The sequence below is a fragment of the Rhinolophus ferrumequinum genome, chromosome 7 (genome assembly GCF_004115265.2).
Source record: "Rhinolophus ferrumequinum isolate MPI-CBG mRhiFer1 chromosome 7, mRhiFer1_v1.p, whole genome shotgun sequence".
Lineage (NCBI taxonomy): Eukaryota > Metazoa > Chordata > Mammalia > Chiroptera > Rhinolophidae > Rhinolophus > Rhinolophus ferrumequinum.
Genome location: NC_046290.1, coordinates 44802591 through 44823560, shown reverse-complemented (window position 1 = coordinate 44823560; position 20970 = coordinate 44802591). Strand labels below are relative to the sequence as shown.

General features: G+C 37.9%; 3 protein-coding genes and 1 non-coding gene across 6 annotated transcripts in view; 3 read left to right on the top strand and 1 right to left on the bottom strand.

The window, feature by feature from the left end:
• The first annotated feature begins 20 nt into the window (after nt 1-20).
• On the top strand, nt 21-13076 carry AK6 (adenylate kinase 6). Its single transcript, XM_033110126.1, has 5 exons — nt 21-156; nt 2023-2115; nt 10576-10634; nt 10739-10884; nt 12547-13076. Exons 1-5 carry the CDS (start codon nt 129-131, stop codon nt 12737-12739), a joined length of 519 nt encoding a protein of 172 aa, XP_032966017.1. The 5' UTR covers nt 21-128; the 3' UTR covers nt 12740-13076.
• Nucleotides 102-3955, top strand: TAF9 (TATA-box binding protein associated factor 9). Its single transcript, XM_033110124.1, has 3 exons — nt 102-156; nt 2023-2115; nt 2917-3955. The coding sequence occupies exon 3, from the start codon at nt 2934-2936 to the stop codon at nt 3726-3728; it is 795 nt and encodes a 264-aa protein (XP_032966015.1). The 5' UTR covers nt 102-156; nt 2023-2115; nt 2917-2933; the 3' UTR covers nt 3729-3955.
• Nucleotides 6370-6443, bottom strand: TRNAS-ACU (transfer RNA serine (anticodon ACU)). Its single transcript has one exon. It is a non-coding gene; the product is annotated as a tRNA-Ser (tRNA).
• A 4537-nt stretch (nt 13077-17613) lies between the features above and the next one.
• Nucleotides 17614-20970, top strand: part of CCDC125 (coiled-coil domain containing 125) — a 28868-nt gene continuing 25511 nt past the window's right edge. Inside the window, exon 1 of one of the 3 annotated variants that reach the window (XM_033110116.1) lies at nt 17614-17675. In XM_033110116.1, the coding sequence (XP_032966007.1) occupies nt 17634-17675 (42 nt within the window). In that variant the 5' untranslated portion in view covers nt 17614-17633. Of the gene's footprint in view, nt 17676-17944; nt 17995-18727; nt 19035-20970 lie in introns of those variants that run through there. The other 2 variants (XM_033110118.1, XM_033110119.1) reach the window with 2 other exon arrangements.

Here is a 20970-nt window from a genome sequence, read left to right as displayed (position 1 = left end):
CGAGCGCCGTGCAGGATCTTGAGGACCCCGGGGCCACTGGCGCTTGCCGCGGCCCGCTCCTTCCGGCTCCAGCCTGTTATACTTAGGTCTCGTGTGCCGATATTCCCAGAGCCGTCGCGGGGAGGACCATGTTGCTTCCGAACATCTTGCTCACCGGTCAGGGCGCGCGGCGGGGACGGGCTGGACGGCGGGGCAGGCCAGGGACGCTGAGTGCACTGGGGCCTCGGGCGCCCGAAGTGTGTGTTTGTCACACACACAGCGGGGGCGCTCACATATTCGAGGCCAGTCGAGGGCCTCGAGGCGTGGCAGTTGCCAGGGCCTCGAGATGGGGCCCTCGCGATCGTAGCAGGAGGCGGCGGGGGGGAGGCGGCGGGGGGGAGGGGAACGTTCGTTCTGTTGGCCCGAGGTTGCTCGGTGAGGTGGAGAGAGGTAGACCAATCTAGTTCCCCTTTCTGGCATGCTGCCTGCTCTTCCTGAATCTGGTTTTTGTTTCTAAAATGGATGTTGATTCTTTATTTGGCAGGGTTTTCTTTGGCTTTTTGCGATATCTTGTAAGGCAGTATTTGGCCCTTAGTAGATCTGTTACTGGTGGATGCCTTAGTCGTTAGGCCTTACCTGGCCGTGTTTCATTTTTCCTTTGTATCTGAGAGTCAGATTTCAGTAAAAGGGCTCAGGTGTTTGTGGTATAGGGTGATTAATTTGCTATATATGTTTGTTGAGTTAATGCCAGAGGCTTTTTTCTTTTCTTCCAAGAACAAAAGGCATCTACTGAGCATCTCGTCGTTTCTTGTGTAGAGATGCTGAAAAATTCCCGTGGGGGCCCTTCTGGGTCTCCCGGCCTGTTATACGTGAGGAGTACTGAAATGCCGCATAACGACTTTAAAGAATGTTACTGTTTGTCGTTTAACTCTGAAAATGTTTATTAAATTGTAGCAGTTAATAGCATCATAGGGCATTCATTGAAGAAAATCTAATGGTTATAGGTGCTATTACAACACAGAAAAATTGAGACACTCTGGAAACAAAGCAATAAAGTTTTCATCATTTAACAAAACATAAGCTTGTTGGTAGTGCACAATTTCTGTTTCTGAGAGTTGCAGATTAACCTCTCAACAAATTAATGTTCAGCCTTTAAGATTCCTTAAAAGGAAGATTTTACGGCATCTGAATTGTTTGGGTCAGACAGTGTCCTGGATTTTGATATTAAGGCATATTGTCAAAAATCAAGGTGAGCATTTTATTGAAAACCTGGTAAGTCCAGGGTTCAAACTTGGTGTATTATAGTGGACTTAAGGTAAATGTTATTGTCTTGTATATGGAGACTTGATTTATCCCTGTTATCTTGGATTGTAACGATCAAGTTTTATTATTTCGGTGACATTAAACCCAAACAGCCTAAAATTATGCATTGATGCATCTTGAAATACAATAGATAATAAAAAGGGAAAGTGAAGAACAATGTGTAGCGTTGCCATTTATGTAAAAGGGAATGTATGTGTGTGTATGTGCACATAATATGTATACATATATGTACACATGCTGTTGTGTATACATATACATGAATGTGTACACAAACACATACATAGGACTTCGTTGGAAAGATATATAAGGAACTGGTTTACAGTGGTTGCCTCTAGGGAAGAGTACAGGGGATCACAGGTGGAAATGAGATTTGTCTTTCATACTTCTTAGATTTTTTTCCCGTGAATAATTTCTTAATTTTTAAAAAATTAAAGCGAACAAGGATATTAATTTATGTGGGATGGCTAATTTTACTCTGGGAATGTCCATAGTGTTGGCAAGCAGTCTGAATTGGCATCAGAATCACCCAAGCCACACTCCTGATAGAATCAGATACACTGGGTGAGACTTGGACATCCATCATGCTTGGGGTGGTTATTGTGTGTGTTAATTCACATGGGATTGCTAATTAGGAAACTTCATTTCAGTCATTAACCTTAAGCGGGGCACATAGCTTACTAAAGCCTAGTAAGTATTTCATGAACAGTATTTTTCTTACAGGTACACCAGGGGTTGGAAAAACCACGCTGGGCAAAGAACTTGCATCAAGATCAGGACTGAAATACATTAATGTGGGTGATTTAGCTCGAGAAGGTAAGGGACATTTTGATGTTAAATTTGTTTTTAAAAAGAGAGAGTGTGAGAGACAGATAATGGAGTATTAGTACTATCCTTGAGAGGGTACAACATGCAGAGAAAGATTGCCATTAAGGAGTTATGCTCTACTGGGGATCCATAGAAATCATAAGCATTAAGTGTCTAAAGCTATGTCCTGGCTATTTTGACCATTACATTGCTCCCCAGTTGACTAGCAGTTCTTGTGGACAGTAATAATTGAGGTTTTCATGAAGAGATTGGATTTAGGATAGGTAGAATCTGAATATGAAGAAGAGGGACAATGTTTGGAGATGGGTCAACACAAAGGTTTGGGTGGTGCTGAGGATGTCTTTGGAGACAGTGTTATATTGATCTTACTGGAAGGACAGATTATTTTGAAATCAGACAGTAGAACATGACTGTCCTGTGGTATTTTCTTACATTAATTTGATAGTTGCATGTCTGCATGCAACTGCACATATTCTAAAATATGTTTTTACTTATTTTACCATTTCCCCCTCATCTTTTATCACTCCCTTATTGTGTCTTTATCTTTGTTTATCTTATAATTGTATCTTTATTCTATAATGATTTCTACAGGGTAGAAACTCAATAAATTTAAGGGAACTTCTTAAAGTGTGCCTCATTAAAATTAAAAAGATTTAACATATTTTTAAAATTTAAATATGTTTTGAAAAATTTAACGTATTTAAAATTTTTTAAGTTCCTGACAGTTGCTACTATAGTAACTATTTCAGGTTTGACCTAATGTACGTATTTTTTTCAAATGATCTGAAGTCTGATCACCGGATATCATGGAGTCTGGCAAGATGGCTTCTCCCAAGAGCATGCCGAAAGATGCACAGATGATGGCACAAATCCTGAAGGATATGGGGATTACAGAATATGAGCCAAGAGTTATAAATCAGATGTTGGAGTTTGCCTTCCGATATGTGACCACAATTCTAGATGATGCAAAAATTTATTCAAGCCATGCTAAGAAAGCTACCGTTGATGCAGATGATGTGCGCTTGGCAATCCAGTGTCGTGCTGACCAGTCTTTTACCTCTCCTCCCCCGAGAGATTTTTTATTAGATATTGCAAGGCAAAGAAATCAAACCCCTTTGCCATTGATCAAGCCATATTCAGGCCCTAGACTGCCACCTGACAGATACTGCTTGACGGCTCCAAACTATAGACTTAAGTCTTTACAAAAAAAGGCATCTACTTCTGCGGGAAGAATAACAGTTCCACGACTAAGTGTTGGATCAGTTACTAGCAGACCAAGTACTCCCACACTTGGCACACCGACCCCACAAACCATGTCTGTTTCAACTAAAGTAGGGGCTCCAATGTCCCTCACAGGGCAAAGGTTTACAGTCCAGATGCCCACTTCACAGTCACCAGGTGTAAAAGCATCAATTCCTGCAACATCAGCAGTTCAGAATGTTCTGATTAATCCATCGTTAATTGGGTCCAAAAACATTCTTATAACTACTAACATGGTGTCATCACAAAATACTGCCAATGAATCATCAAATGCATTGAAAAGAAAACGTGACGATGACGATGACGATGATGATGACGATGATGACTATGATAATCTGTAATCTGGCCCTAATGCATGTGACATGTGTACTTGGTCTTGAATCCATTGTACTGAGATTAAACATGCATGCTGGATGTCTTCAAGTTGTATTTTACAAAACTTAAATAGTATTTAATGAGTAAATATAGTTACCATACTTCTCAATTGAGATGTTGGATTTTCTTTAATAGGATTCATAATAGTTTTTCATCCTTTAAGTGTAAAAAATAAAGTCCTCCTTCAATTTAATTGTTTGTACGTTGGCAATTATGTTTTTAGAAGCAGTTTTCCCCCTCATTATCACCAACAGGAGTAACAGTTGCAAGAACTTGAAGTTGTTGCAGTCTGTTCATTACCACTAGTGTCAGCTCTAGTGTCTTCAGATGTTTAAATCATAGTATTATCTCTGGTATATGTCAATCTTATGTTCCATTTTCTCAGATTGCTAAAGCATAACCATCTCCTTTTTGGAGAGACCACTTGGCTAGTATTTTTATTCATAATAAATCCTTCATCTGTTTGCATTTATCTTCCTCAATTGCCCTATTTCTCCAGGTCCTATTTTTCTGTCCCTCTGGTTATATTTAAGGACCTTTGATGTGTCTCCCAGTATCTCCCCACTTTAAAATTTAAAAAAAATTTTCCAGCCTCCCCTTTTGCAAGTCAATTTTCTGCATCTTGTCATATTCTTGATTTTGTAAGTCACTGTCATGCTTATATTTTTAATCCAGGTCTGCCATTTAAGTTATAGTTAATAAAACTTAGATCTTTATTTGCTGTTGTACATAACCATGTTTCTCCGAAAATAAGACCTAGCCGGACCATCAGCTCTAATGCGTCTTTTGGAGCAAAAATTAATACAAGACCCAGTCTTACATTACATTATATAAGACCCGGTCTTATATAAATTTTTGCTCCAAAAGACGCATTAGAGCTGATGGTCCGGCTAGGTCTTATTTTCGTGGAAACATGGTAGCTAGTAGGTCTCCATTTTATACCTGTATGAAATCTGCTTTTGTTTCGTTTCCTGTTGAATTTTACAGTTTTTGACAAGTGATTTCAGAGTCATACAGTAGTCATTCTTTCTATACTTAATAAAAAAGTTGCTATATAATCTACCCTGAATAGGATTACAAGGAACAATCACACTAGACTGTTGGGTCCTCTCCTGCTTGTGTTCACACCATGTTAGCCAGTTGTGTGTCCACCTAATGGTGTATAGTCTCAAGCATCCTCTTTGTATTTTATTGATGAGATGGTATCTAAGCCTTAAAGGAGAAGTGTTTTTTCCTCTCCTGTAATGGCCAGATAAAGGATTTCTGGTCTAACTTGACATGTTAGATGAGGTACTTTATAAGGTTTCTTACAATGTCAATTTCTTTTTTCCTCAGATGACATTTGTATGTATCTGAGAGTCTTACTAGAAAATATTCTGAGACATCCAGCCTCCTCATTTTTTCCAAATGGTGATATATTTTAAGGGAAACGATACAATCTATAAAGCAGTGGTTCTTAGCTAGGGGTGATTTTGCCCTTCAGGGGTATTTGGCAATTTCTGGAGACATTTTTGGTAGTCACGACTGGGGTTGGGAGAGTTGCTACTGACATCTAATGGGTAAAGGTCAGTGATTCTGCTGAACACCCCCCAGTTCACATCTTCCACTCCCATGATAGAATTTCAAGCTCAAAATGTCAGTATTTGAGGTTGAGAAGCCCTACTATAAAAGAAATGAGACTATAAAAGAAAAAAACTGGTTTTAAACAAATGTTTAAATGGGCATTTATTGCCATCCTAGTAATCACATTGAATTGCTGTATTACAGTTGACCTTTGAACAACATGGGTATGAACTGCGCAGGTCCACTTACACACGGATTTTTCAATTGACTCCGCGGTTGGGAATCCTTGTATGTGGAGGGCGAACTGTTGTTATACACGGGTTTTTCATTTTTCAGGAGGTTGGTTCCCCTAATCCTCAAGTTCAAGGGTCAACTGTATTTTCAAAGACCATCCTAATGCCATTTGGAACCAAGACAGGAAACCTAGTCCGGGCATGACGGTTAATAAAACTATTGGAAGTTGTAAATGTGTGACTATGAATGCTTTTTATCCCTGTTCTTCCAGTCTCAGATTCCTCCTCGCTTAACAGCCTTTCCCTTATACGATCATTTAATTATATTTACCAGCATCTTTAATTTTCCTGCCATCAGTTGATCAGTCTGAAGCCTCTGTTCCTAACCCAAGGATGTTTGCAAGTCTAGACAAAGTAATATTATTATATTGAAATTGGATCCATTGCAAACAGAGGTTATAAAGCATAGCTGAGCCCTTAATACTTATAATCTTGATCTGTTTCTAACCCAGGGATTGGCAAGCTGCTGCTGTTTTTATAGGAACCACTAGCTAAAGACTAGCTCACAAAGCCTGAAGTATTTACTATCTGGTCCTTTCCAGAAGTTTGCTATCCCCGCTCTAACCTCTTTTGTGTCCCATTTTTTCCCCTCCACTGGAAGCCTTTGGAACTAACTTCTCTATTGGTCTCTCCGACACTGTTCTCTCCCAATCTTGGCATCTGCTCCTCTGATTTTACTGCAGCCATATTGTAATTCTGCTCCTCCCTCCAGTAATTTCTTTTTTTTTTTAAAGGACGGTGCAGCTCACAGTGGCCCATTCAGGGATTGAACCAGCAACCTTGGTGTTAGTAGCACCGCGCTCTGACCAACTGAGCTAACGGGCCACCCCTCTCCCTCCAGTAATTTCATTCACTCAGGACTGGTTACTCCCTGTTGCTGCTGACTCTTAAATTTATAATTAAAACTTAGCCCAATTTCTAGACAACTAAATGTAACGATCTGAATAGTTCTCAGACAGCTCCAAACTAACAAGTTTATAAAGCACATGCTCTTAGGTTATCCCTACTCTACTTGCCCACTCTTGATTCCTATTCCCCCACACATACAAACACATTCATACACAACACAGATCCATTTGGCCTTTAAATCTTGATAGTTTGAAACCACTATCCCATTCCTCAGACTATGGGTGCTGTGTTCCTGTGGTACTCCTTTCTCATTCTCAAGACTATTGGTGCTGAATCTCCTACTCTTTAGTATCTCTTCCCTGCCTCTTCTACACCATCATGTCCTTTAAAAAAGCTGGGGGAGCAGGAATAACATGACTGAACTTTTTACTGATAAAAGTCTATCCTTAATGAAGTATAGGAGATTATGAACTGGCCATGGTCTACCTTCAGCCTTACCTGCAGCCAGTGTTCCCGATGTCCCCTTGTCTACCCACAGTGCACTATTCCTCACCCACTGGGAATTTTCCACCTCCATGTTTTTATACATGCTATTTCCTTACCTGTAGATGCCCTTATCTGCCTTACAAATAACTCTTTAAAAAGCCCAACTCAAATGTTACATCTAACATGGTGCTAACTTCTCTAAGCAGGATTCATTGCTCTATACTATATAAAACGCCAGGTTATCAAAGCACTCAATTTTTCTAAACCAATTCACTTATTGTTCTGATTGCATTACAGTTATAAGCTTGTAGAATTGAGATAAATGGTGGTAAATGTTTCCAAAGGAAAAAAAATCTGAAAATGTCTTAAATATTGGCAACAGCATCAAAATAGGTAACTAGCATCCCAATATCTTTAAAGAACCGCTTTCACATACGTGCAAATTTTAGGATGGCAGTTAAAGAAAACGTCACAATTTTATAGCTTAAATAACAACAGCTAGGAAGGACTTTTAAGGCAAGAACTTAGCCTTTTAACTGGCTCCACAATTGATGTTTTTCTGCAAGTAATACATCTTTATAAAACTTGGTTTAGAAAATTACTTAATTTTCTAAACTTTTGGTAATTTAATCAAAGGAAGCCTTTTCATCATTGTAGATTACGATCCTATGTATAGACAGCTACAAATTTAATTTCCGGTTGAAACTTAAAATATAAATGTTTCTACTTTTTTTTGAAATTTGAAATGAAGTTTAGAATCCATCCATTTCTCTCCATTCCCTATGGTACAGGTTATAATCACCACTCACCTAAAATTCTGCAGTAGCCTTAGTACGGTATCCTTGCTTTTGGATTTGCTTCCTTCTAATTCGTTCTCACAAATCAAAATTATTTTAGAAAACTTGAAATTTATCATGTCATTTCATGCTTAAAATGCTTTAATGATTCTCTTTTGCCTTAGGATAAAGTCTCAACTCAGGGTAGCCTTCAAGGCCCTTTTGGACCTGGCCTCCGTTTACCTGACCCTTCATCACTTATTTTCTAACTATTCTGACTTTCCCTCCTATAAAAGAGCCTGCCCTCCCTAGTCTCTCAGGCTTTGAATACTTGTTTTCTCTGTTGAGAATAGTCTTCCCTATCTTTTTTTCCCTAGCTAACTACTTCAGGTTTCCACTTAGAAGTCACTTCCTCCAGGAACCCTCCCTAATATCCCACGATTATGTTCCTAACATAATAGGTGCCCATCCTATTGTTCCCATAGCACGATGAACCATAATGTAAAAATGCAGTATAATTTCCAGGTTAGTTGTCTGTCCTCTCATTGTATTTTAACCTCTGAGGGAAGGACTGTATTTATTTTTCTCGTTCTTTTTTGTTCGCTATTATACCCTCATTAACCTTACAGTCACTGGTACCTGGTGTTTGATAAATGTTTTTTGAAATGTATCCTTGCAATCTTGGATTATACTTTTATTAAAACATATTAACATGATTTAACAAATCCTACATTTCAGCATTGGAATAATAGTTGTCTGTCTTTTAGATAGCATGTATTTTAGATTTCACTAGTCTTTTAAGAGTCAAGGATTTAAAATATGAAGGAACCTCAGCAGTTATCTACTCCAGACTCCCACACAGTACAGAATCAGCTGTAGGTATTCTTAGATTTTGTGTATTGTAAAAAAACACACAATACAGTATTGTAAAAATACATGGAAAAAGTACTCCAAATCCTACTAATTTATTTCTATCTTTTTTCTTCTAATCTTTGTCCCTATTGCAGACAGCCATGAATTCTGCGTTTTATGTTTTACTGCTTATATCATAAGCATTTATCATGTAGCTACTTAGTCTATATTACAGTGTTTTTTAACTACCTAATACTTATTTCCTGAGCTTTATTTAATTACATATTTCATCAAGTGAGTAAACCAAGATTTAACTGTTTCCCTATTGTTGAACATTTTAAATCATTTTATAATCATTTTTTTCTGTTTAGAAATTAAATGATTGAGGAAATCTGAATGGGTACGACATTTTTCTTTTTAAAATTATTTTTTAAATAGATTTCCAGAGTTGATTTACTATATATGTATAACTAATATAACAGGCATATAAAGACTCATTGTAACTTGCACCTCTTTAATAGCTGGGACAGTCCAAAATTTTTTTATGTATGTTTACTAGTGATCTTTTCCATCCTGTGTGAATTCTTATTCTTTGTTAAGCTACTTAAGTTTATCTGGATTTTTAAGGTTTTTATATAACCTACATTTCAGTCCTTTGTCCTACTACAAAATATTTCTCCCAGTCTGTTATTTTTCTTTTTTTTAAGTCATATTATTTTTCATTGAACAGAGATTTAACATTTTATGTTTGAATTAGTGATTTTATTTCTTCACAAATTAAAGTGAATCATTCCTTTACAGATTAAATTTTCTGCTAGATATCTTTGGAATTAAGAAGTTAGCTCTTTAATCCACCTAGAGTTTGTGGTATAAAGCTTTAGATTGTTTTCCAAATTGTTAACCAGTTTTCTCTATATGAAGACAGTTTAATTTTTTTAGGCTGATAGAGTTGCTGGTAACTGAGCAGTATCCCAGGGAGGCAGAGGTCACATTAGGGTGCTGGAGAGGTGTGTGGCTTATGTCCCCAGAATCAGCCCACAGACCCTCCAGGCAAAGAGTTACAACTGTCTCTGGCCTTCCCCCTCTCCTCCCCCAGGACTACCCTTTTATCACTTCAGAACTCGTACCTCATTCAGAACTCATTTTAACCTGTTTTTGACCTACGCCAAAATATTAAGGGCGAAGAGGCGGGAAGACTAGCATATTCTCAGAGGTGGCTAAGTAGATGATCTTATCCTGCCTTACTACATACCTCCTAGGGATTCAGGCGAGGGTGGGATTGGTATATCTCACCTTCTGAAGTGAGACTCACTTTGAAAGCCAGCTTTGGTTTGTTGGAAAGTTCTTATGTTAGATTTAAATCTGTTTACAACTGCCCATTATTCTTGTTTTGCCTTCTCAAATGAGACATTTAACCCTTGGCTTTTTGGGACGCTGGAAATTGAGAAGTAAAGATACTGTTTGGGAGCATCTGAGTACTGATTCTATTTCCCCAGACCCAATGAAGATGTGACCTCAGTGACAAGAGGGTTCATTTCTGGAATCAAGAACTTGTTTTTAATAAGTCTCATATCCTTGGCCTAATAAATTAGGAACTTAATCTGCTGTTAATGTGTGTGTGTATCCATGTGTCCCCTGTTTGCACTAATCTGTAGGTCACCAAAAACTGCAGTTCTAATAGCCCCACAAATTCTGTAACTGGCTATAGTCATACTTTAGTTTGTTTCAATTTTTGATAGCTAAAAGTTTCAGATATGTCATTGTCCAAGTCTCCCTCTAGACAAAATGCTGATTATTACTGTTCTTTTTATTTGGTGTCCATGTGACACCTATTGTGTTAGTGCCCTCCCTTATCTCTAAAAGAGTGAAAAAAAATTAATTAAATAAAATAAATTGGTGATATATTTCCTTTCTTAAAGCCTAGAATTAATTGAAAATTACTGAAAGTTACTTAGAAAATACTGCTTTAACAAGCCAATGTAAATCTCTTTCAGGGCAGTTATATGATGGCTATGATGAAGAGTATGATTGTCCCATTTTAGATGAAGATAGAGTAAGTACAATTTTTTTATTGTACACATTTAAAAAATTTAATAGGAAAATTGACAGCAGGTTTTTAAAGGAGCATTCATCTTTTTTTCTTTCCCTTTCTTATAGGTAGTTGATGAGTTAGAAAACCAAATGAGTGAAGGTGGAGTTATTGTTGATTACCATGGTTGTGATTTCTTCCCTGAACGCTGGTTTCACATAGTTTTTGTGCTGAAAACAGATAACAGTATATTGTACAAAAGACTTGAAACAAGGTAAGAAAGGAAAAACATTGAATTCTTAAAAGTGTAAACTTTTCTTCAGATTTCTGAAATTGGCCAACGTGACTGCTTTACTTGGTCTTAGTTAAAACCAAGTCTGCATGGTACCAACATTCGGAATCTGAGAGGAAATATTACTGTTTTTTGTAAACAGCCAAAGACTGAGGTATGAAAAAACTATGAGAACTAGTCTTTTTTGTTTTTAGCCATTGAAAAAAGTTCTAAAATAGTCATCTTTAAAAAACAAAAGCTCTACTGAGATAAATTCACATACCATATAGTTCACCCATTTAAAGTGCACAATTGAGGGCCGGCCTGGTGGCTGAGGCCGTTGGAGCTCCATGCTCCTAATGTTGAAGACTGCCGGTTGGATTCCGACATGGGTCGGTGGGCTCTCAGCCACAGATTTGCCGGTTGAACCTGCAAGGGATGGTGGGCTCCGCCCCCTGCAACTAATAACGGCAACTGGACCTGGAGCTGAACTGCGCCCTCCACAACTAAGATTGAAAGGACAACCACTTGACTTGGTCCTGGAAGTACACACTGTTCCCCAATAAAATCCTGTTCTCCTTCCCCAATAATAATAATAATAATAAATCAAAATAAATAAAGTGCACAATTCAGTGGTTTTTAGTATATTCACATAAGTATGCATCCATTATTACAACCAATTTTAGAAAATGTTCATCACTCCCCACCCCCACTAAAAAACCCTATACTCATTAGCAGTCCCTCACCATTACCCCTCAGTCCTCCAGCCCACGGCTACCAGGAATTTACTTTCTAGCTCCGTGAATTTGCCTGTGAGGTATTCTGGACATTTCATATAAATGATATCATACAATATGTGGTCTTTTGTGTCTGGCTTCTTTTACTTAGCATAATGTTTTCAAGGTTCATCTGTTTAATCAGCATACACTGGTACTTCATTCCTTTGTATTGCCAAATAAAATTCCATTGTACTCATATGGATAGACCATATTTTATTTATCAGATATATGATTTGCAAAACTTTTCTCCCATTCTGTGGGTTGTCATTTCAACTGACCTTGTAAGTAGGTCAATTTAATTTTGATGGTCTTTAAAAGCTTTTAATTTGAGTTTGAATTTTCTTTGTTTTTCACAAGCTAATTGGTTGGCTAATATGTCTGCGTAAAGAGTACATAAGTCAATTTTGTTCACTGTCTGGAATTGGTAAAGTACAGATACATCTATATGATAAAGTACTCAATTAGTATATAATATTCCAATCATATGCATTTCATTATATGCCATCTATTTGTTTTATCTGTCTATACCTAAACTACTCTAATTCTTTTGAAATCTAGGACCATTAACTATAGACTTTATATTTATCTCCTAGCTAGCTTGTGATAGGTAGATATGTTTGCTAACTGACTGGCTGACAAATTGTGGGGGAAGAAAATTTTAGACAAACATAAACATTGGCCTTAATTTAGCCCTCTTGTAGTTTAACCCTCTTAGTTTAACCTCTTATAGGTGCCATTCTATTTTCTATAGGTAAAGAGACTACAAGAAGTATTTTTGCATGATTTTTCGTATATTCAAAAGTGTCCCGTTTCTGGTATGCTCCTAAAACTCTGTTAATGCCATTCAGTTTGCTTGTTGTTTGCTTATCTTCTCTTTGCTTTTTAGGGGTTATAATGAGAAGAAATTAAAAGATAATATTCAGTGTGAAATTTTTCAAGTTCTTCATGAAGAAGCATTAGCATCCTACAAGGAAGAAATAGTTCATCAGCTGCCCAGCAATACACCAGAAGAGCTAGAGGATAATATCAATCAGATACTGAAATGGATTGAGCAATGGATCAAAGATCATAGCTCTTAATTTTCACGACTGGCCACCTTATAATCACTGTTGATATTTCTCTGCCTACATCATATAAATTGTCCAATTATCAGTAAAACTTTTTTTTAAATTAAAATTGTGCTGTAGAACTAGTAGGTGGATAGTATAAAGATTTGTGTTTGGGTTTTTCATCCACGAGAATGCTAAACCATCTCAAGTATAATGAATATAATATTATTAAAGATTAAGAATAAATACTCATCATTTAGTGCTTCAATTGCTAAAGAATAAGTAAATCTGACCAAGTGGGTAGATGGATATCTTTTAAGTTTATGATAGAAGAAAATGAAGATGATCACTTAAAATAAAACTAAAGTCCAAAGATAAACTATCAGAGTTTTCCATTTTTATTTCTTCCTTTAAAAAAGGGGGGCGGTAGTGGTAATACTTGCACTCTGTATAAAATTCAAAAGGTACAAAAGGCTATACTGGAAAGGTAGGTTTCCCTTCCAGGCCACCCCTGTTCTTCAGCCACCCCAGGCCCTTCCCTTTAGGAAATAATGTTACCTAAGTATCTTTTGAGAGATTTTATGCCTGCGAAGTATGTGTGTTGTGTGTATACACATTTTTTTAAGCATATGGTAGCATACAATGTAAACTGTTCTATATTTTCTTCTTTCATTTAGTATATTTTGGAGTTTATACCAGCTCAGAACCTATAGACCCCTATTTTTTTTAAAGTAAGATACAATTCACATATAAAATTGACATTTTAAAGTGTACAGTCCACTGGCTTTTATCATATTCACAAGACTGTGCAACAATCACCATTATGTAATTCCGTAACATTTTCATCACCCCACCCAAAAGAAGTCCCATACCCCTTAGTAGTCACTGCTTATTCTTCCCTTCTCCTAGCCCCTTGCAATCACTAATCTACTTTGTCTATAGGGATTTGCATATTCTGGACACTTCATATAAATGTAATCATGCAATATGTGGCCTCTTGTGTCTGTCTTCTTTCACTTAGCATAATGTTTCCAAGGTCAGCCATGTAGCCTGTACCAGTACCCCATTCTTTGTTATAGTCAAGACTAGTGAATAATATTCCAATGTATGGCTATACCACATTTTGTTTATTCCATCAGTTACACAATTGCGTTGTATCCATTTTTGGTATGAGTTATGCTATGAATATTTGTACAGTTTTTATGTGAATGTTTTCAATTCTCTTGGGTATATATCTAGGAGGGAAATTTCTGGGTTATATTGCAACTGAGTTTAACTTTTTGAGGAAATAACCAAACTGTTTTCCAAAGCAGTTGCATTACTTTACATTCCCACCATCCCACCATTAGGGATCTAATTTCTCCACATCCTTGCCGACATTTGCTACTGTTCATAATAGCTATCCTGTGGATATGCAGTCATATTTTCATTTTGGTTTTGATTTACATTTCCCTAATGACTAATGATGTTGAGCCTCTTTTCATGTGCCTATTAGTCAGTTGTACATGTTCTTTGGACCCCTAATCTTTTTGTTGTGTGTATAAAATTCCATTTAGGATGTGCTATGATTGGTTTAAGCCCCTATTGATGGACATTAAGGTTGTTTCCAGCTTTTTACTATTATAATGATGTAAGAAAGAATAACACATACATTATTACTATGTGCTGGGCACTCTTAAACACATTGCAAAAGTGAACTTTCTTAATCCACATGACTACTGTCTGAGGTAGGTATTACTTGCATTACATGTGATGGAACCAAGGCACAAAAGGTTTAAGTGACTTACCCAAGATCATAGGTAGGAAATACCAAAGTCAGGATTCTATTCTAGCAGACTTACCAATTAAATTGTGCTGCCAAATGCTTATGTAATTTTGCACATGAGCAAGTTTATCTGTCAAATAAATTCCTGGAAGATAAATCGTATGCAAACATAACATTTAGTAAATTTATTTAAACATAGATTGCCTATTACATATGTGCAAGACTCCCCGCGGTAGGGAAGGCCTCCTAAGATAAATTATTGACCTCTAGATGATATTTACCTAGTATACAAAGAAGATATGCACACAAAAAGGGTAAATTGTGACAAGTGCCCTATAGGAGATTCTAATATACTGAGAGAATAGAAGAGATTAAAATTATTTTCTACCATGAGTATCGGAGAAAGATAAATGGATGCAAGGCCTTCAAGAGTGGGTATGGTGGTAAAGAAGAAAGATAACTTGGACAGGAAAATATCACAAAGGGGCTACCCAGTACTACCCAGTACTACTAATCACATAAAATGAGCACAATTACTCCATTGAGCTATTGCAAGGATTAAATAAATAGTGCTTGGCACATACTAAGCACCATATATGTGTTTATTATTATTTTTAGTAGTATAGACAGCTGTTTTGAGAAGACTATTGTCTTCACTACTGGGATTCATTAAATTCTCATGCTAATCAAGTGACTGCTAATTGTCATAACACTTATGATTGACTCATGATAATAAATGAGATTTTCCTTTAACAGAAGGAAGATAATGGAGTGTAATACAGAGCTACACACCTTTTTGGAATTTTGTAAATATTAATATAGTCACTAATTTCAGTCTTAAGTTTTCATGTGAAACTAAACAATGCTTTAACATTTTAAAATGTTTGAAAAAGGACTTAAAAATACCTCATTCACTGTTTGTCTCTGGTTTTAAACCTACTTGTTACCTTTTTGTTTAAATTGGCTAATTTAAACCAAACGAGAAGTGTGCCAAATTTTTAATCATGTTATAATTCTGTAAATTAGACTTCTTGATTTATTCAGTTTCTCAAGAATGCCTTAAGATAATAAGCTTTGATATATGCATAACCAGTGACTTTTTGCCCCCTTATGCCCTTCTTGGTATATTTTTATTTTTGTGGGCTTTGAAATAGAGGTTTGGTCTTCATCTATATTTCTTCTGCATTATAAGCATGTCCTACCACCAATCCCTACCAACATTTAAATTTGTCGTTAACATAAAAGTGACGGGTCAAAAGTGCTGAGAAACATTTATTTGTTCCAATGGAGTGGGGGAGGGTAAAGTAAAAAAACAACACTGTTCTTAAAAACTTTCATTGCTATATATGTGGAAAACAGTATCATGAAAAATCTTTATATTATATATACCTAGGCTTTTACTTAAAATTTAGTTCCTTAACCCTTTTGATGGTATAAATCTCTTTGACAGTCTGATGTAAGCTATGAACCCACTTCCTTCAAGGAAATACAAATATACATATTAATACAAAATGTTCATATTTTTCAAAGATTCAGACCCCTGAAATCCATCCAGAGGTTTATTGTTTAAGGGGTTTATTTTTATGGAAAAGGGATTAAAAAAATAATTTGTAAAACAAGACTAGTGAATAAAAAGCATATGGGTTGTCCTGGAGGTCCTAGCCAGTGCATTAAGCAAGAAAATAAAGACATACAGTTCTGAAAGGAATAAATTATTCTCAGTAAACATGATTACCTATATAGAAATTCCAATAAGAATCCACACAAAAGCTACTTGAACTAATAAGTGACTTATAGCAAGGTCACATACAAGACCAACATACCAAAGTCAGTTGCATTTTCATATAGCAGTGATACATAGTTGGAAATAAAAATGAAAATAACCATTTATATAGTACCAAAAAGCATGGTGTACTGACGTATATGTCTAAAAATATGTGCAAGATCTGCATCCAGAATATTCCAATGAAAGATCCAGTTAGATGGATATACTATGTTCATGAATTCTGAGTCAATATTATTAAAGTCAGTTTTCCCAAAATTGATCTATAAATTTGATACCAATAAAAATCCCACCATAACATAAAAATTGATGAGCTGATCTCATATGGAAACATAGAAACTAGAACAGCCAAACAATCCTGAAAAAGAACTTTTGAAAGAGTGAAAGGACTTACAGTATCTCATTTCAGGATTGACTATACAATAAAGTTTAAGGTGAAGAAAAATTAGTTTTTGCTTGCAAAGCTATTGAATATGTTTGTTACTAAATGAGATAGTACAGACTTTACAGTTATAAATATATTATTAATCTTTTATGATAATTTTAAATCCCTGAGCATCTAATAAGCACATAGCAATGATTTTGTCCTATAACTAGGAGAAATTTTAGAGCCTCAATTCTGTCTGGTTTTCCATATAACTAGGTATGTATGCTTTTGAAAAGTACCTGGTTAAGGGAAATACGGCTGGATCTGAAAAAGAGGAAGACTAAAAGAAGTTTGTTGGGGCAGACGGGTGGCTCAATTGGTTAGAGCATGAGCTCTGGGCAACCAGGCTGCGGGTTCGATTCTCACATGGGCCAGCGACTAGAATGAAGTCAATGAGCTGCTGCTCAGCTTCCCAGTGGCCAGATAGCTCCTTTGGTTGGAGCGCCAGCTCTCAACCACAAGGTTGCCGGGTTGGACTCCCTGGATGGTGGGCTGTGCCCCCTGCAACCAACTAACAAGGAACCTGGACCTGGAGCTGAGCTGCACCCTCCACCACTAAGATTGAAAGGACAACAGGTTGACTTGGAAAAGTCCTAGAAGTCTACACTGTTCCCCAATGAAATATTAAATAAATTAAAAAAAATTTGTTACTGGGAGGAAAAGGTTCATCAGTTTATTTACAAACCAGAGTAATTTTTAAATCTGGTCAAGTTTTTTGACCACTACAGGTCCCGATTCAGTTATTTCACGAATGTTATACCAAATAATACCAAAATCATTTCACCAAAGTAATTAATCTAATGACCCAACATGTTTTGGTGAGGTTAGAGGGAGGCGGGGCCGTCCCAGGAAATCCACAGGAATAGGCCGTCTGAGTATCAGCTAAAGCCATTCCCTCTCGCTCCTTCCCACTGTCAGGCTGTGTCCCCAGCAGTTCCTTTGGCCTACAATGCTCTCCTCATGTCTAAGTACTGAAAGCCAGCGTATCAAGGTCCGCCTCCACCGTTGAACTTCAGCTCAGCTCCATCCTTCTCTTACAGGACTCCTAGACACAGTATTTTGAACCAACTAATTTTACCTTTATTGACGCATACGCTGCCGTGTTCTGTTTTTCCAAGTCTCGTGCTATTATTTAGAATTCGGTTGTCCGTAGTGGGAAAAATACGGGCTTTGTAGTTGGATATTGTAATATGCCGGCGCACTCGCGGAATGAGCTTGGGCGGCCTCACCGGCTTTCCGCTCCGGGCTGCGCCGCGCAGTCACGTGGCTGGAGGATCAGGCGGGGTGCGCGACGTGGAGGCTGGCGCCGGGTGAGCGCGCTCAAGGGGGCGCGAGGGCGCGAGGGCGGCGGGGGTCCTGGTAGCTGAGTGCAAGTTCCCAAACCCTCCGTGGTGGAGGGTGTGGTCGCCAGAGCTGGCAGGTGGGAGCGAGTGGGGTGGACCCCGGGCTGGGGGGCGCACATCCGTGGAAACTCGGCAGGTTGTGAACAAGCTGGCAAGTTGTCTCTTTTTCCCATAATGCTAGTTTAATGGCCTCGTCTGATGTTAAAAAATATAAGGACTAGATTTGGAAGATCCTGTTTCTGACTCTCCTCCACCTATATTTATTTGCTTTTCTATTAATTTTGAGCCTTAACATTACAGCGCACTAAATGGGATGTAGCATCTTGGATTGGATCCTGGAAAAGAAAAAGGACTTCAGTAGAAAAACTTGGCAAATTGTAATGAAGTCTGTGGTTTAATGTTAACGTATTAATTTTGATAACCGTACCCTATATTAACATTAGAGGAATCTGGGTAAAAGGTACACAGGAGCTCTCTGTATTATCTTTACAACTTACTGTAAATTAAAATTATTTTAACAGAAAAGTTAAAACATAAAATCTTATGGCGCTGTGCAGCAGGCCATTATTCACTAGGCAGGGGTCCAGTTCTTTCCTCTTTGCCTGCCTGACAGGAATTAGGTGTCTGTTTGACCAACTTGTTTGCTAAGGCAACAGTTGTCAGGCTAGTTAGTGGGTGTGGATCCTTCTAGTCCAAGTTTTTTGGTCAGGAAACTGTTTTCTTTTTCAAATCTGTCCATCAGATATCTTTAGAACACCTGTTATGCCCAAGCAAATAAGACATATGTACTCCTGCACTAAGGGCGTGTACAATAAAAGCATTAGGTAGGAAGTGAGGACTATTAAAAGGTACGATATAGAGCCAGGAGGGCTCAGAGGTAGGAGAAATCATGTCTGGCCCAGGGTAGTCCGGAAGCCTACTGGAGGGAGTGGCTGCAATGAACTGAAGCGGGCCTGAGAGGAAAAAGCATTCCTAGCATGGAGAATGGCATCAGCTGAGGCTTGAAGGTGAGTGGCCTGGGAGCAGGTGCAGTCCCTCTTCTGCAGAAGTACAAAGATGCCCAGAGAGTTCTGACAGCTGAAACAGGAAGTGAAATCAGGATTCTTGTTGTAGAAAACAGAGTGACACTTTAATATCTATGCCATGGGAGCTATGGAAGGTTTTAGGGCAAGAGATGAGTATCATTGGATCTGTGCTTGGAGATGATTGACTTGGCAACAGTGTGTAGGGTAGCTTGGAGTAAACCAGTTAGGGAACCGTTGGTTTAGTCCAGGAGAAGTAACAAGAAATTCAGCCAGGGCTGTGAAGCTAATGTGCGAAGAAGGTCATGGTTTGGGGAGATTTTGTGGATCTAGAGGGCTTGACAACTGAAGGCACTAAAGAGAAGAAAGAGGAAGGGAAAAAAAAAATTCCAAAATTTTGGGCCTGGTGTTTTGGAGCATGGTTGATGCATTTGCAGAAATAGAGGACACAGGAGGAGGTTTGGCTGAGGTGGGAAGTGGGACGGGTAATTAATTTGTTTTTGAACAATCTGTGTTTGAATTGCTGGCAGGATATCCAGCTGGAGATGTGTATTTAGGAGTGGAAGCCAAACAAATATAGAAGGGACAGGAAGAGGAAAAGGAGCCTGAGCAGGCAGATATGAGAGAGTTGGTATTCCTGTGGAGTTGGGGAGCCAAAGTGGATCAGGGGTCTGGGCATGGTGAGTCAGGAGTCACAGCTTCTGCAGACGTGGAGGTGGCTGAGGAACTGAGACTAGGTCTTGGATTTAGCAATTAGGAAGTCAGTGGTCACTTTTCAAAAAGTTGTTTTAGTACAGAAGTAGGAAGATTGCTCATAGTCTGTAATATGTTCATCCTATGGCCTTTCCCAAATGGCCAGAGTACTGAACAAGGAGCCAGAGATATGGTCCTGGCTCTGCCACTACTTGTATAATTTGGGGCAAGTCATGTATGCCTGGGCCGGCATAGGAAGATGCATCCCTTAATAAAACCAGAAGTGCTCTTTTATTCCTAGTAACAACTCATAGTTCATAGGACTGGGGTTCCATGGGGCACACTTTGGAAAATGCTAATATAGAATGAGGATTTTAGAGCTCCAAAGAACCAAGTAATCTTATCCAATCCCCTCATTTGACAAATGAAGAAACTAATACTCAAATTCTAATTCAGTAAACATTGATTTCAAATTTAGGGTTTATATAACCCTGTAAAGTAGCTATGCTTAAACCCATTTTGGAGATTTGAAAACAGACTCCAAGAAGTTAAACAACTTGCCCAGTATCACAGAGCAGCAAGTGGTGGAGTGAACTTTGAACCCAGAATTCCTGAGACCAGGCCTTCTCCATCACACATCCTGCTGCCTCCCTGGTTGTCAACATTGAATGCATTTAAAACTAGTCAAATGGAACGTTAGTTAACTTCAAATATTTTCCCTTTCTTAGAAGTAATGTGTTCCAAAAGTCAAGTTTAATTTGACTGCATTCCATATTAGTATTACTATTAGCGTAAAAACATGGGCGGGTACATAGCCAACAGTTCCCGAAGTTACATTTTAAAAAACAGTAGAGCATTGGTCCATGTGAAAGCTTATTATTATATTCAACTCTGAATAGTGGGAAGAGGTCCCCATGATGCCTGAATATATGTGGTGCATTAAAAAATATTCTTAGGTAATCCTGTGATTGCTTATGCTTTCCCCTGATTGCTTTTTTCCTTTGTGTTGACCAATTCCATTTTCTTCACTGCTAGCTGCCTGTGACCACACCCTCCTAACAGAGATGTGAGGTTGCATTTATAAACAGAAATCTGCTGCACTAGAGGTAAAACACAGCCTCTTATGTACTAAATAATTTACTATCTACCCTGACAAATAAACATAGACAAACTTACTTATTTAGGAAATAAACTTGTAAAGGAACCAAAATGATTTTATGAAAATTTG